This window comes from Protopterus annectens, chromosome 8.part0, assembly GCF_019279795.1.
Source record: "Protopterus annectens isolate FY-2018-M chromosome 8.part0, PAN1.0, whole genome shotgun sequence".
Taxonomy (NCBI): domain Eukaryota; kingdom Metazoa; phylum Chordata; order Ceratodontiformes; family Protopteridae; genus Protopterus; species Protopterus annectens.
Genome location: NC_056741.1, coordinates 1,227,016,633 through 1,227,031,980, shown reverse-complemented (window position 1 = coordinate 1,227,031,980; position 15,348 = coordinate 1,227,016,633). Strand labels below are relative to the sequence as shown.

Here is a 15,348-nt window from a genome sequence, read left to right as displayed (position 1 = left end):
ACAAGGTTTGGAGCACTGTAACGCTTATTAACATATTCCTTTAGGTGTACATGGAGGAGATGAGTTGGAGAATTTCTGCAGTTATCTAATTTTGCTAGTTACGGAGGCTTTGGTAGAAATTTAATGGACTCACATTATGACATTTAATGGGATTTTGGTTGTGGATGTCAAGTTTAGTGCGTGTTAGATGCTCACTGTGTATATTGAGAGGGATGTCTCCAGATAGAACATTTGCACCTCCCCCAGCAGAGTTGATCAGTGTTTGATGTGTTGTATAGCCAGGTCATCCGGGGGTCATGAAAGGGATCAGACACTGACAAGCCTTCAGCAAAGTTGCTCACCAGAAGAAAAGGATATGCCACTCACCAGACAGTTGCAGTCGGCCCCGGGGTGAACAGAAGTGCTCCATCTGCTGTATTGTTGAGGCAGTGAGAAGGGGTGGGGGGGCTAGGTTAGTCGCAGACAAGTTATCCAGAGGCTGTTTTTAAGCTCTTCCACACCAACAAAATCCTTGACACCATCCTGTAAAACAGCAGCAAGCAAGCCAAGAACAAAGCAGTCTCTTACAGTAGGCTAATCTGCCCGAGGGCATTTATAAGCCTAGCCAGAGTGTCGGCTTTTGCCGCCCCATTGATTAATTAACTGAGACTCTGTCAAGCAGAGCCAGTGAAGTGATCCCAGGGGTGTACTTTGTTACCCATCCACTCGTCAAGGCTTCTCTTGAAGAGCGTTAGTGAGGGGCTCTGCCTAATTTAGTTAGGAATTTTGTTTCAAAGCATGGGGAGTCTCTGTGACAGGAATCTATCCCTCCAGCATGTTCTATTTATTGTTGTGGCGAGGTTTGGCTCACTACAGCGAGTGGCTTACAGTGACTTGGAATTCTTTAGGTGGAGCATGTCTATCAGTTCTGAGTTGGACATGGCTTTGTAAGTCAGGCAGAGATCACCTCTGAGTAAGCGATATGCCACTGAGTACAGCCGGAGAATTTTCATTCGGGCTGCATAGGACATATGTTTGAGGCCAGTAATATCCAGATGGTTTTGCCATTCTCTTACAACAGTGATCTAATCTATAACATTTTTGGGACCAGAGGGGTTAAGGGTACATCTCAAGAATGTTTTGCTAGCAAAAAAAAAGAAGTACCTTTTATGTATGTCCTCCAAGTGGCCTAAACCATTACATAGCAACAGTAGTAGTCAGAATGGTCTTGATGAAGACCTCTTTTTCCTGTTTGTCTCAGGGGACGTGGATGTTTGTTTTGACCTCCAGGATGCATATTTATTATCTCCAGTGAGTCTCTGACATACCTGCACAGAAGGATCAAAACCTTCATTACCAATTCAGGATCCTGTCATTCCATCTTATTGCAGCAACCAGGGTATTGAGCAAGTATGTGGCATGTAAATAGTACATGAGACACTGCAAGGGGGCCAAGGTGTTCTGCCTAGATGACTGGGAAATTGCTCCACCCTCTCAGGACAACATATGTTACACAAGTCTCTAATTTGTACTTTTAGTTTCTGGGTGTTGCATTCTACCCTGTGCTTAACTTTTTTGTAGGTTGTACTTTGTATACTGAAAAATAAACAACCTGGAAAGCAGTGTCTAAAGCGCTGGTCATGCCAACTCAAAAACAAAACTGGTAAGACACTGTAGAGGTGCAGGAGCAAAAAAACAACCAACGAAAATAAACCCAAATGAAAACTTTTTAATTAAACCATGATAAAAAACAAAGCAAAAAAAACCCCCACTTAATCACCACGTTTTTCATCCCAAACGTTGGGATTTCTTCAGTGTCTTAAAGTTTTGTTTTAATACTCTTATATCAAGGCCTTAAAATCCTTTCTGTTGTGCAAGGTTGTTTCTCTGCAAACTGTCTTGAGAATATGCACAGTCCCCACCCCTACCTCTCCAGGTTATGTTTACCCTGATTCCAAAACCACCAAACCACTCATGAAGTAAAAAACAAAATACAGATCTAAATGACAAGTTTATTGCACACTTTAGTGCCTCGGCCAAACAGCCTTCAAGAAGTAATACTTATTAGAAATAAACTCGCCTGTCTATACAAACCTAATTAACAATAATTCAGTAAAACAAAACAATCAAACAATAAAGTAACTTATTAAACCAAATATTTCCAGTTCATCTCATGATTCAACCCCTGTAGTGAAAGTGTCACACTTTTAAAATAAAAACAGCTTCCTTATACAATAATATATATATTTCTAACAATGCAGCATCTCCCACTTTAGCAAACTCTTTTTCTAAAACTGTCGCTTGTAATAATGTGCGATTACTGTTGTGACTTTGCATAAAATGAGCAGTGATAGAACTTTTTGGTTTTTTATATCTCTAATGTGTTCCTGCAACCTAATTTTAAACTTTATTTTACTGTGACCAATATAAAATGGTTGCAGGGACACCTAAGGCAGTATGTAATACCTTCACTGTCACAAGAAAATCTGCCAACAAAGTTATATTTGCTACAAACTTACTTACATTACAATTGTTGCAGGGGACAGTGCTTGCACATAATAAAGTCATAGGTAGATACTAGGCTATTGGCCCTAGGGCTTATATAAGCCTAGCCAAACGGTACCCTGGCTTTCGCCACCCAAGAAAATTATTTTCCTGTGCCCCTGTCGAGCAGAGCCACAGAAGTGATCCCTGGGGTGAATTTCCTATCTTCCATCCAATCATCAAGATTTTTCTTGAGTGCTAATGGGGAGCTTTGTTTGATATAGATAGGTAGTTTGTTCCAGAGTATGGGAAGTGTCTGGGACAGGAATCTATCCCTCTGGCATATTCTGTTTTTTGTGGTGACCAGGTTTAGGTCCCTACAGCATGTAGCTAAGAGGGATTGGGATTTCTTTAAGTGGAGCATGTCCAACAGCTGTGGGCCTGACATAACTTTGTATGTTAGGCAGAGATTGCCTCTGAGTAGACGATATGCGACTGAGTAAAGCTGGAGTTTTTGAGACTGTCTGCATAGGGCATCTGTTTGAGGCTCGTAATCCCCTTGGGTGAGGTAGGCCTTTCCAGTTATGTCTTATGAGGTACATACCAAAAGGGGCATTGTACTCTGTAATGGGTCTGAGTGACGAGTAGAGGGGAACAATGACCTCTTTTTTCCTTGATGAGAAACCTTTTGTGATAAGGTGTGCCACATGGAAGGATTTCCTGACTACTGTGGCGATGTGATTATCAAAGGAGAGTCTACTGTCCATCTGTGTCCCAAGGTGTGTTATCACACTTTCAATGTTAAGTAGACTACCGCCGATGTGGTAGTTCATGGGTACAGAGTTTTTACCAAAAGGAATGACAGTGCACTTTTTGGCATTGAGTGTGAGGCCATGGCTTTGACACCAGGCATCTGTCTCAGTGAGGACCTTTTCTAGGATGTCCACATCATTAGGAGTTTTGATTATGGCTCCTAGTTTGCAGTCATCTGCGAACTTCGTTAACCAAAGTCCTTCTGTGTTAGCCTGTATTTCAGAGAAGTAGATACCAAACAGGAGAGGACCCAGGACTGAACCCTGTTATACTCCACTTGTCACTAGGCTGAAGTTGGATTTGGAGTCTGCTAATTTCAGTGTGGGTTCTGTCAGTGAGCCAGTTGGCAACCCATCTTGTGACATAGGGATTTATGCCTAATTTAGTGAGTTTATCTATAATTCCAGAGTGGGGTATGGTGTTTGAAACCTTGGCGAGATCTAGGTAGGTTGTGTGAACCACCTTACCCTCATCTGCGGCTTTGGTGACCTTTTCAAAGAAGTCTATCAGGTTTAGGAGACGTGATCTGCCTTTTACAAACCTAAACTGGGTAGTGTCCAGAGTTGTGAGACTACTAATGTCATTTTTTATAAGTTCCATTATGATGTGTTCTGTAGCCATGCAGACCAGCTCGTCAGGCTAATGGGGCGGTAGTTCCTGGCGTCTGTGGTGGCTCCCCCTTTGTGGAATGGGTAACTATTTCTGTGCACCATTCAATGGACACAAAGTCTGAGGTGAGGCTATGATTGAACATAGTACTTAGGTGGGGTGCCAGTTCATGTAGAACGCAGCCTGGGATGTTGTCAGGTCCCATGGATGCTGTGTTCTTGGCTTTGGAGAGTTTTTTTTTACCTGTGCAGCCATGATTGCAGGAACTTTGCATTTTTCCGGTATAGAGATTGTCCCTTTAGGGGATGAGAGTGGGTAAAGTTGGCAGTGAACCTATCTGCCAGGGTGTTGGCAACATCAGTTGGTTCTGTATGTTTATTGCCATTGTGCTCAACTCAGGGCAGATCTGAGTGTTGCCATTGAGATTCTTGACATAGCTATAGAATGCTCTGCGATTGTTTTTAGAATCTGTGGCAATTTTGTTTTCGTAACTAGCTTTGGAGGATTTTGAGGGATCTCAACTTCTTACTGATGCTGACCAGGGAGTTCCTCCAATCTTGGGATTTTACTCTCTTTTTTTTGCAACACTTTCTTCTGTTGTAGAGTTTGTTTATGGCAGGGAACCACCAGATTGGCTTCCTTTCTATGGAGGAGAGCATCTTGGTTCTGTTAGGGATAGTACGATCCATGCACTTGTGTAAGTTCTTAAAAAGTGCATTTATGTAGGATTCAGCAGTTGTATCTCTATTGTCCGTCAGCATGGGTGTCGTGACGTTTGCCACTTCTGTCTTAAGCATGAAGTAGGCTTTGGAGAAATTTGTTATGGTGGTTTCCCTAATGAAGGGGATGGGGGTGGGATGTGGATGTCTAGGGCGATTAGCTTGTGGTCGGATCTGACCAACGAGGAAGTGACCTCTGTTGTGGTCGCCCATGTTGGTAATGACCAGGTCTAGGATATTGCTGCCCCTGGTTGGGGTGTGGATAAGTTGATCCAAGGCGTTGGAATTTATGAATTCCAGAAAACGTTGAGCACAAGAGTTGGTACATAAGTAGTTTTCCCAGTTAATGGTGCGGTAGTTGAAATCGCCCAATATTAGGGTTGTTGGGTTGTACCCTAATATTTTCCAGTGTATCAAGACATGAGTGGGAATCCTGGGGCTTGGTGGGGGATCTGTAGCAAGCTACAGTTTGGATTGCGGTCTTGCCCAGAGTTAGTTGCACTTGGATAATCTCGACTGCATTATGCTTAGCAGCTAGCCTGGAGGTGTGGATATCCTTAATGAATATGGACATGCTTCCACCTTTAGTGTTTCTTTCCAGGTTAGGTGGCCAAAAGGTGTGGTATGAATTATAGTCTGGTAATGCAGGGATGCTCGCTGGAGCCTTGAACCAGGTCTCTGTCACTGCACAGATGTCGATGTTCACCATTTTAAGGAGTGCCTCGAGTGAGTGCATTTTGAGGTTTAGACTTCTAGCATTGAGTAGCATTACCCTCAGATTTTGCTTACTTGTACCTGTTACGGTGGTGAATTTGTCATTTGAACCTTGCCTATAAAAGGCACTATAGTGGTGGCAAGAGCCTTAGCCAGCATCCGGAATCCCAAGGGCGACAGGTGCAGGCCATCTCTGGTAAAGCATCGTGGTTTGTCGATCATGTCATCCCAGACAGACAGATACTGGATCCCCTTAGAATGACACCAGAAGCTTAGCCAATTGTTGAAGTCAAATCATTTTGTCCTTGTACTGTGGTATCATTCTGGGGTATGGCAGGATGCTACTCAGGGCTAGGGTCATACCTGCCTGGGCTACAAGATTGGACAGCTCCTCCATGTCTGTCCATGTAGTCCAGGGAGGTACGTCTCAGGTCATTCACACCAACATGGACAATGACAGTCATATTTGTACTTGTTGTGGAGTGACCTGAGTGCGTGCGTTATGTGGCGGATCCTGGCACCCGACGGGCAGCTGACATTAACTTTCTCCTTGTTTAGCCTGGTGAGTGGAACTTCAGTGTGCCTGACTATAGAGTCACCCATGACTAGAGTGTTGGGTACATTGTTATGCCTTATGGGCTGTGGTTGAGTGGCGCACTAAGTTTGTGGGCTGTGTGTCATTTGGGTTGTGTTGGGGGGGGGGTGGAGGTTGCTTGCGTTTCTGCTTTGGAGTTATCTGTTGCTTGGCTAGATTTTTATTGAGAGCCTCCACGAATATAGGTGTGTGTGTTGTGTTTGTGTGTGTTTTGGTGGTGTAGGTTTTGAGGGACTATGTGATGAGTGTGGTGCAAGTGTTTACCTTCTCCTCTTGACTGTCTAGTCCAGTCTTAGGTGAAGAGAGCTTTGCTTCCAGTTTGGCATTATAAGTGCATCTCTCACAGGTTGTAATGTTGGGTGGTAGGGAGAGGGTTGTCTGTGTACATGAGGCAATTGCTGCATTGCCCCAAGATGCCCAGATTCATCAGGTAGACAGGAGAAAATACCGGGAGCTGACCCATAGACATGCCTGGATAGGTGCTTATTTATTAAGAACTAAAAACTGTTATCCTCTAGACAAGTGAGGAAAGTTGAGTGCTGTAGTAATTTGTAGCTTATTTAGTGCTTACAATGAGTTCTGAACAAGTACTGAGCTCAAAGAAACAGATTTGAGTGCTGAAACTAAAAAAAGCTGGCTAGTTCTAAGAAACAAAATTAAGCTAGAAGGCTTCCTTCCAACATAGAAAGGCTTGTAGGCTCAGAAGCTTACAAACAGTCCAGGATACAGCAAATCTTTTTCTGGACTAGGTGACTTACAGGAAAGGCAGGAAATGAGCGTAGAATTTTTTTTTTTTTTTGTAAAGGGGAAAGGAGGAGCAGAAACTAAGTGGATTGGCCTTCTCAAATGTTCTCCCTGGATTAGGTAGAATGAGGTAGCGACACTAGACTGGGAGGAGTGTCCCAGATCAAATTTACAGTAGGTGCAGGCAACTGCAAAGCCACCAAGTATAAGAACACAGTACCAATAGGGAAGGAGGGTGGGAAACAATACGATACACTCCTTGGCAAGAAATCAGAACAAAAAACCCAAACAGATGCTTAATAAATGTAGACAATATTGAGTTAATACCTCACACACAGTGAAACTAGCTAGAAAAGTATGTAGCAGTCAATAAAAGTGCTATAAATAACTCGTAAAAATAAGCAAAAGACACAGGATACTTAATGTTCTATATTACAGATCCAAGTTTGCTCAGTGCCCTTCCTCCAATTAGCTCAGTGTGAAATGGCAGAAATACAAGTTAACTTCTTGGGTAGCAAAAACACTCACAAGTTAACTTCTTAGGTAACAGAAAGTCATTGTAAAACGTTCTTCAGATGACACAAAATATGCTTTTACCAATCTGTCCTCTTCTATACGAGATGAATGGCCTTTTACATATAATTTTCTGTAACTTGTCATCCCTCTTTAAAAAATCCCAATAATAAGTAACTTCCATAACTTTTCACTTAAGACATTATAAGGTGTTACAAAAAACATTTTTATCCTTAGTATCCAGTTCCTGTAAACTTTTTGTATTTATATTCGTGATGCTGTGTAAAATTCAATGCATCTATTTTACTTAGTCAGCAATGATGTCCTTATAACCTCTCCGAAGAAACATTAATAATGTCTGACACACTTCCCTATGCAAATCTGTATCGTTACAAATTCTAAATAACCTTAATTCACCATAGGGAAGAGATCTTATTCTATGGGGGAATGACAGCTGGTACCGTACAGATACTGGCCCCCATCTATAAAATGAAGGCTGTTTGGCTGAGGTGCTAAAGTGCAGTAAACTTTTCATTTGGATCTGTATTTTGTTATGTTTACCCTGATGCCTGCTTGACCAGAAAGTTTTCCCTTTCTGGAGTTGAACCCATTGAATCCTTCTTTATGGTTCCATTCAGAACAACAGGGGCAAGATGCATCCAGAGGGTCTGTCATTCAGGAAGCTGCAGTGAGGTTTGCTTTTGCCTTTGCTGGCATTGTGGCTGCAGGTACAGTTACAATGCTCCTAAAAGCGCCATTTGGTAGAGGGCTTCTGAACCACATTAATAATCCCACAGTGTCTTTCCTTTGCAAATTTCTGCATACCTTCTTTGATGGCTACCACCAGGCAATGGGTTCGTGAACTGAACTCCCGTCTACAGGATGTGATTTACATCACTATCTCTCTTCCAAGGGATCGCAGTATTTTGCTGCCTGGTCTGTCCCACCCATCATTCTCCTCTGCAAGCTCTAGCAACTGCTTGAACCACACTTTGAGTTCAGGTTGGCTGGGTCTGATGGCAGGAGTTTTGCTGCACCCTTGAGGCTGACCAGAACTTCAGCAGTTTAATGACTGCCTGACTGGATAGTGACTTAACATGATTTATGCCATCCATGGAGCCACCCTTGCCGTGAGTCTGGACTGGCCTTTGTAATAGAAATGTTTGTCTTCTAAGGGTTTACAATGTCCTTTTTCCCAGGTCTGGCACCAGAATGGGTATTTTACTTGTGCAACCCCCCCCCCCCTTTTTAACCTTTATTTCTCTATGATATATAAAATACAGACTGTATAATTGTTGTTTTGGTGAAGGGGAAAAGAAAAAAAAAAAAAAGGTCCACCACATAAAGGTATTCACCAAGACTTGAGGATGAATTTGGATCCAGCAATACTCGTGTCCTTTTCTTGCTGATTCTTTGTCCATTCAAACCCAATCCCTGATGTTCGTGTTTCACTGTTGCAGTCATTACATTTGGGTTATCTGCTTGCAGGTAGCCCTCAGTCTGCCTGATTAACAAAGTCTTGGGTCCTGCGTCGGTTGCTGTCCCTTCTTCCATGACGTCAGGTCATGTTGTAATGACTGCAACAGTGAATGTACTCTAACAGCTACATTGTCTTGGAAAAAACTTTTCCTGGAGGCAGTTGTTGCTGTTTGTAGAATTTCAGAATTGCAGGATTTTAATGTACAGTCTTTTACAGAAACAGTTTGGCAGTTAGGACTAATCTCTCCTTCCCACCAAATGCTGTTGGTAGCCGAGATTCAGGCCATTCAGCTTCTGCTCTTTTGTCCTGATCCCAGTTCACATTATTATTGGCACCAAATTTCCTTTGCACAATCCAAGACGTAATTGCAGTACCAAGGATTTCAGACAGATTCTCTGTATTTTTTATGCCAAGCATGGAAGGCAGCTGTTGGAGCAAAAGATTTTAACTGACTAGCTGTTTGCTTTGTGTTCAGTGTGGAAAACCATTGGAAGGGCATAAGATACATTCTTTTAGGTGATGTACTACCGCAACTCCCTTTTTTTCATGATTATTTCATCCCAAAGCTTCCTCAAGGCATGTCATTTGATGTCCATCTAGACATTGTAAGTGGGATATCTTTTCTCAGAGATGGGCAGTTGGTGGCCATTTTCCTTACTGCTTTATTACTCTTCAGACAATCATGCTACTAGAGCAGTGGTAAATACTTTGAAGATAGTACAGTTTTGAGAGTATTTTCCCCATAACAATAGACATTCAAGTACTAGGATCATTTTTCTCCCTCTAACCATCTTTTTCTTAACTCGTATGATTTGATAGGTAGCTGTCAATTCCTGTCTTGTGGAAGCACTTTTTGCTTCATTGTTCTTTATCCCATTTGGAATGGGGCATACACTTTCAAGCTAACTTTCAAGGCATGATGAGAATACCTTTGTGGCTGACCACCCATAAAAGAATTGAGGTTTGTGTGCTTGCTTCATTCCTATTGGACATATGAAAGCTGTTTAAGTTGGGCTGGATTGTCATGTGTATTAGTCATAGTTCCTAAATTTGTGTATGTCTGCAGCAGTGATCATAGTGGTGCAGCATCTATGGCTGTGATGACCATACGTGCACAGCTGTACTGTCTTAGGCAGTTTCCAGTCCCTTCATTACATTTTAACACCTTTATTAACTTCTCATTACATACTGGCATGAGTAATCTTTGATTGTTTGCCTTTGTATTAGCTTCTAGGCAAGTCTCTCCTTGCCCATTGAAGCGTAACTGACATTTTCACTTAAAAGAATTGAAGAGACAACCGAAAAGCTGCTTCTCCTCTTTGCATTGTTTTTCTGTGGTTACCTGGATAACAGGGAATAGTTCATCGGCTGAAAATGATTGAGTACCAGTTTGTGTAGTGTTAAAGCAAAACTCACTCATTTTTTTCATGTAAAAAATTTCTTCAGCAACTAGCTTTTGAGGAAAATGTTTTAAATCTGATCAATAAGAGCACTCTGGTTATAAAACTGTTTCTAGTGGCTGTGAAAATTACAAAAATGGATTTGTGTGATGTCAGACAGATTTTTTTTATGAAATACTGTTTTACTAGGGGGAAAATGACAATTGGAAGGAAACAATGACAGAGTGCAGGTTAATGGAGTGCTTTTAGGGCTGTGAACTATATATTTGCTTCATTAGGGAGAGAAGATTGTGGAATATGGTTAACTACAGTGGGTGGTGCAGTCATAAAAGATGGGGAATTTCACAAGGAGAAGTGAACGTGTGGTGTAGATCTATCCTATAGATTGTCACTGGAAGTGACACCCTGAACCCATGTGTAAAAAATGGGGGGGAAGGGGGTTGTGGATGGATTGATATGAAAAAGCATCTTATTCCACAGACTTGATTGTTGCCTGACTTCTGTTGCACTTTGATCTTGATTTTTTTTTTTTTAATTTATCTTTTTGTTCTCCATTCCTGAGTAATTAGCAAGTCTGGCCTGATCATTCAGTTCATCCATGGTTCGCCATTCATTCTTCCTGGGTGTGAGAGGCAAGAGTGACATAAGTTTTTGAGAGTCTGTTTTATGACGCTGTTTCTCTCAGTACTTCTCATTATTCAGGAAGTGGATTGCAGTGGCAATATGAGGAAAATGTGTCTCACTTAAGTTGAGTGCCCTCAGTAGCCTTTTCCGATTGAAGGCAGAGCAGTTCTAGTGATTTGTATTCAAAAGGGATCTCTGCATGTAATTTACATCCTAGGCATGTACTTCTTGAACCACACACATGGGAAAGAGTTGAGCAGTCTTCCCCGAGTCATTTAGTGCACCATCTGCCTGTGCCACTGGCCAGTTCCTCTAGCAGTCATGCCACTGATTGAATATCATTTGGCTTAGTTGTAGTCTGAGCATTATTGCTCAGCTTTTAAATATCTATTACTAGAAGCAAAGGGAAAGGCTGGATTGAGTAGCAGTACTTGGTGATTTGTACTTCATATTGGTTAATGGTCATGGATGGAATCGCGGTAACTGCAGTTTAGTTGTTGTGCATGTACTTTACTGCAATATGAAGTGATTATGTTGTAAAGAACTGTTAAGCTGAAGAAAAAAATGATGTGTATTGGCCTTTTTGTGTTTCTTTTTTGTTATTGATGCATTTCCATACTTTACTGAGCAGCAAAAAGTGTGTGTGTGTGTGTGTATATATATATATATATATATATATATATATATATATATATATATATATATATATATATATATATATATATATATATATACACACACACACATCTAGACAAACAGCATTGTAAGGTAAACATGTTATGTTGCAACAGACTGCAGATACTTGGAAGTTTAGCTTTGATTATATACCTTTTGTAACTTGCGTACTTTGCATTACCAGCTCTCATTTTGCGGAATCTGAGCCCTCATACAAGTCTGGAGACCATCCTTAGTTCCCTGTCACCATACGCAGTACTTAGTGCATCTAATGTGCGACTGATTAAAGATAAGCAGACACAACTGAACCGTGGATTTGCATTTGTCCAGCTTGCAACCATAGTGGTGAGTAGATGGAAAAAAATGGCAATGATGTTCTAAAATTTACTGGCTTTGACTGCTGAATGTAAAGTGTGATCCCTCCCTCCCATTTTTTAGTCTGCTCTACCTGTTCCACTAGCTGCCCTCCCTTCCCATTTGGTTTGATTCAATTTGTGCAAGTAGGATTAGGTCCATGAGACGAGCAAGCCCACCAGCCACCATACCTCAAGACACTGTAGGCTGTCGAGCAGAGCAAGAGTGTTACAAAATATTTGTTCTGCCAGCTCACTCGTGACTCCCTATTATGGGGCAGATTTTAGCTTCCATGTTCTGAGGCCTGTTTGTTCTGTTATCTTGTTGATGAACCATGTAAATTATAAGAAGTGGTCCCAATAGTATTCTTGCCCTCCCAGCTCAAACCCTAACTGCTGCAAGCCTTAGGGAAGCATGAGTGTTGCCACGCTTGACGTCCCTGCATACATGGTATGGTGCCAGGCTGTATGTCTTTAGCAAACTTGTGCCTCGGAGGAAGCACCTGTCAGTTCCTTTGACAGTTAGTCAAGTTGGCATTTGAGCCACCTCCCTTCCTTTGGTGTCTGAGCCATCCAATCCCATCATATCCCATCTATTTTAGCACTTGTACTGCTGGTTGAACGCTATTTGTTTGAATCGTGTTCTGGCTTCATCCCTCTGTGCCATGGGGGTGATGAGGTATAGTTTAAGGTGGGTGCGTGTGTGTACAGAATGACCTTTAGAAGTTAAGATAAATCCATTTTTGGTTGTTAAGATCATTTTTGACTTTTTTTTTTAAGGTACAGTTCACAGAGCAATTTAAATGGGAGCGAAGGCTATACTTTGGAACCGTTCCACCTAGTATACAGTTTTTAAGCACTTGATACCCATTTCACATTTATTCCAGTGTAGTATCAAATTCTGCCATTGATTTAAGTTTTTCTGTTACCTAATATACATTTCTATATCTGTTATCTGAAAAATTGCTTGTATGTTTCCTTTTCTTTGCTTCCATTGTTAGTTGTACTTCAACATCCAACGTTATGTCAGGAAAATTTATTTTTTATTTATACTTTGTTGACCAGGTTGGTTCCACTAGGCCAGTGGATTTTCTTATGAGAGACCCAAGCTCGTATTCATACTGACTAGGGGAAATTTGGCCAGAGCACTGGGAAACATCTGATGTTTTTGTTGAGTGCCGTGGGATCTTTTACATCCAGTTGGTATCGCTACTAAAAATCCTTTAAGAATGCGTTTGGCAACATTTTTTTCCAGCCTGTTTTCACTGGGTTTGTGCTGGCCAAGTCTGTGACCACCTGTAACTACTGCACAAATCGGTTTTGCTGAATGTGATGAGCTGCATTATGTTTTTTGAGTGGTCTGTTTTTTGCAATCATTTCAAGACATCATTCGAAGGGATTGTAAAATCCAGAAGTTAACATGGCACTTTCCATATTGGAGGGGTAAGGTTGATCTTTGTTTTTCCTTCCCTTAACTACCATGGTCTTTTAGGATTGAAAACATGTCATTTCTATGTTAGAAGGAGATTTTCTTTATTTCAGATTGTCCGCTTCCAGTTACTGTAGAGACCTGATCCCTGCAGGTTTGCTTGTTTGTAGCCCTTTCTACCACACACTTACTGTGCTGCTTAGAGAGGTGGTTCTGGAAGTTCACACCAACTAAGAGAACTCAGTATATGTTTTTTGAGACTTTAGATGGAGGACTTGTTCTTGAAATAGTTGTACAGCACACCAGACTTTGCTAGAGGAGGAGCTGGTACAGTTTTACACTTGACAGATTTGGGATGATGGGAAACGGACCATCCTAAAGAGGTGGCATGGTTATACATGTTACCCTGGAAGTCGGTTGATGCAGGTGCTATAGACTGTACACCTATACACTTTCAGCCGTTCACAGTTTTTGTAGAGTCTTCAGTGATGATCCTTAAAGCCTTTCAAGGGTTTTGGCTGTGGTGGGAACTGTGATGATTGATTTTACTTTTTTGTGGCTGCTTTGTGGGTAAAGTGCCTAGAGCATTTCTGTACTTCGTGAGCCAGACGTACAGTGGTGCCATTTCATTTCCTCTTCCCTTTTCAAGACTCATCTATGAATGCTAGCTGTGGGTTTGGAGTGGTTTTATCTCCCTCCCAGTATTCTCTTAATTGGGTATTTGATAGTTGGTGGCTGTTTATTGAAGTTGAAACTACCCACAGTCTTTGCTTAGCTGTAGTCACTTGTGGTCACCATTATTTGAAGTCACCTGTTCTAGGTACTTGATTAGTTCCACACTTCCTATGTATGTTGGGAAGTTGAATAACTTGTGCCACCTGGCATCTTACATAGTATGCAGAAGGTGGTGTTTGAAGTTGTCCATTTGACTCGCCTTCACCTGTGTGACCTGTAGCAGACAGAGACACCTTTACCTACAGAACCGTTCCTTATAATTGCTATTTCTGGACCTATTCTGTCACTCCTTGTTTTGGTGGTTTACAATCCTAAGATGGCTATGGATTTCCCCTTTACTTTTTTCATTTTAGAATGTGTTGGTCCAGACTATTTTGTAGACTTAAAGTATACTGTCCTTCAGTTGATTTGTAGCCGATACTGTGGATTTACATAATGGGGCTTCCTTATTTCTAAGCCATTGAAATTCAATAGACAGTGATCCACACATAGGTTCATAGGTTCATAGATTAGTACTAGGCTAACTGCCCTTGCGAGCCATTTTAAGCCTAGCCAATTATCCCTTGTGAGACTCCAACCCTGCACCTTGTGTTTGTAAGGCAAACACCTTAACCATTAGGCCACCCTCCCAACCCCATATCAGTATTATAATAAGTTGATCTGATGTTGATCTTCATTCCGTTTATCACTGATGGGTTTCGGTTCTGTCCTCTGAACCGAGTCAGCCTTATACCAAGCTTGCGCCAGCCAAAAACTCTTGAGCTTAGCTTTTACCCATAATCCCCTTCTCCCTGTCACCTCAGTTCTTGTTTGCCGTGTAGCCGAGTTCAAGCCAGCTCTCCGCTAAGTCTTTGGTGTTTTGGATAGATAAGTGTTTATTGGAAAGTTTGATACCTTATTTTTTCTTGTACCGAATTACCACTAAGTCTTTTCAACCCTCTTTTCCAACTTTCCTGTCAACTACCTGTTGGTAATCTTTGTACCATTGCTGGGTACTCTCTTCTCTCTGCCCGCTGTGGTAATTTTCCAGTACCATTGTTGGAGTCTTCCTCTGTGATTTTAACTAAGCTGTGGTTGTAATATTCCATTTTGTTGTTGTGGTCTGATTTTTCCTGGTACTGTATTGTTTGTGTTGGTGTTAACATGCCTGAAAAAAAGCACTTGAAGCTTGAAGTGTGGGAGAAAAATGCCGAATAATGACACTCATGATGACTGTGTTTATTTGCGAGTGCCTCATCTCTCCGTACAACTGATGTGCTCTATTTTTCAGGGTTTTAGTTCACGCACCTTGAATGAGCACAAGAATAAACTGATTTTAAAGGACCTTCTAGAAAAGAGAGAGAAAGGCCACATTCTGTTCCCTCCTCACCCTCTGGTGAGGACAGACCACCAAAACCCAAACTTCCAAAACTTTCTGCTCCGGACCAGAAGTCTGTGTCTATGGCACCGATTTCGGTACTGTCTTCTTAGTGTGTTGGCGCC

The 15,348-nt window shown here is 41.6% G+C and overlaps 1 protein-coding gene across 2 annotated transcripts in view; it reads left to right on the top strand.

Annotated features, from left to right (window-relative positions):
• LOC122809322 (RNA-binding protein 10-like) overlaps positions 1–15,348 on the top strand; it is a 1,914,178-nt gene that overhangs the window by 918,363 nt on the left and 980,467 nt on the right. For both annotated transcript variants that reach the window (XM_044080723.1, XM_044080722.1), the window contains exon 11: positions 11,534–11,694. In XM_044080723.1, coding sequence (XP_043936658.1) covers positions 11,534–11,694 — 161 coding nt within the window. The remainder of the gene's footprint in view (positions 1–11,533; positions 11,695–15,348) is intronic.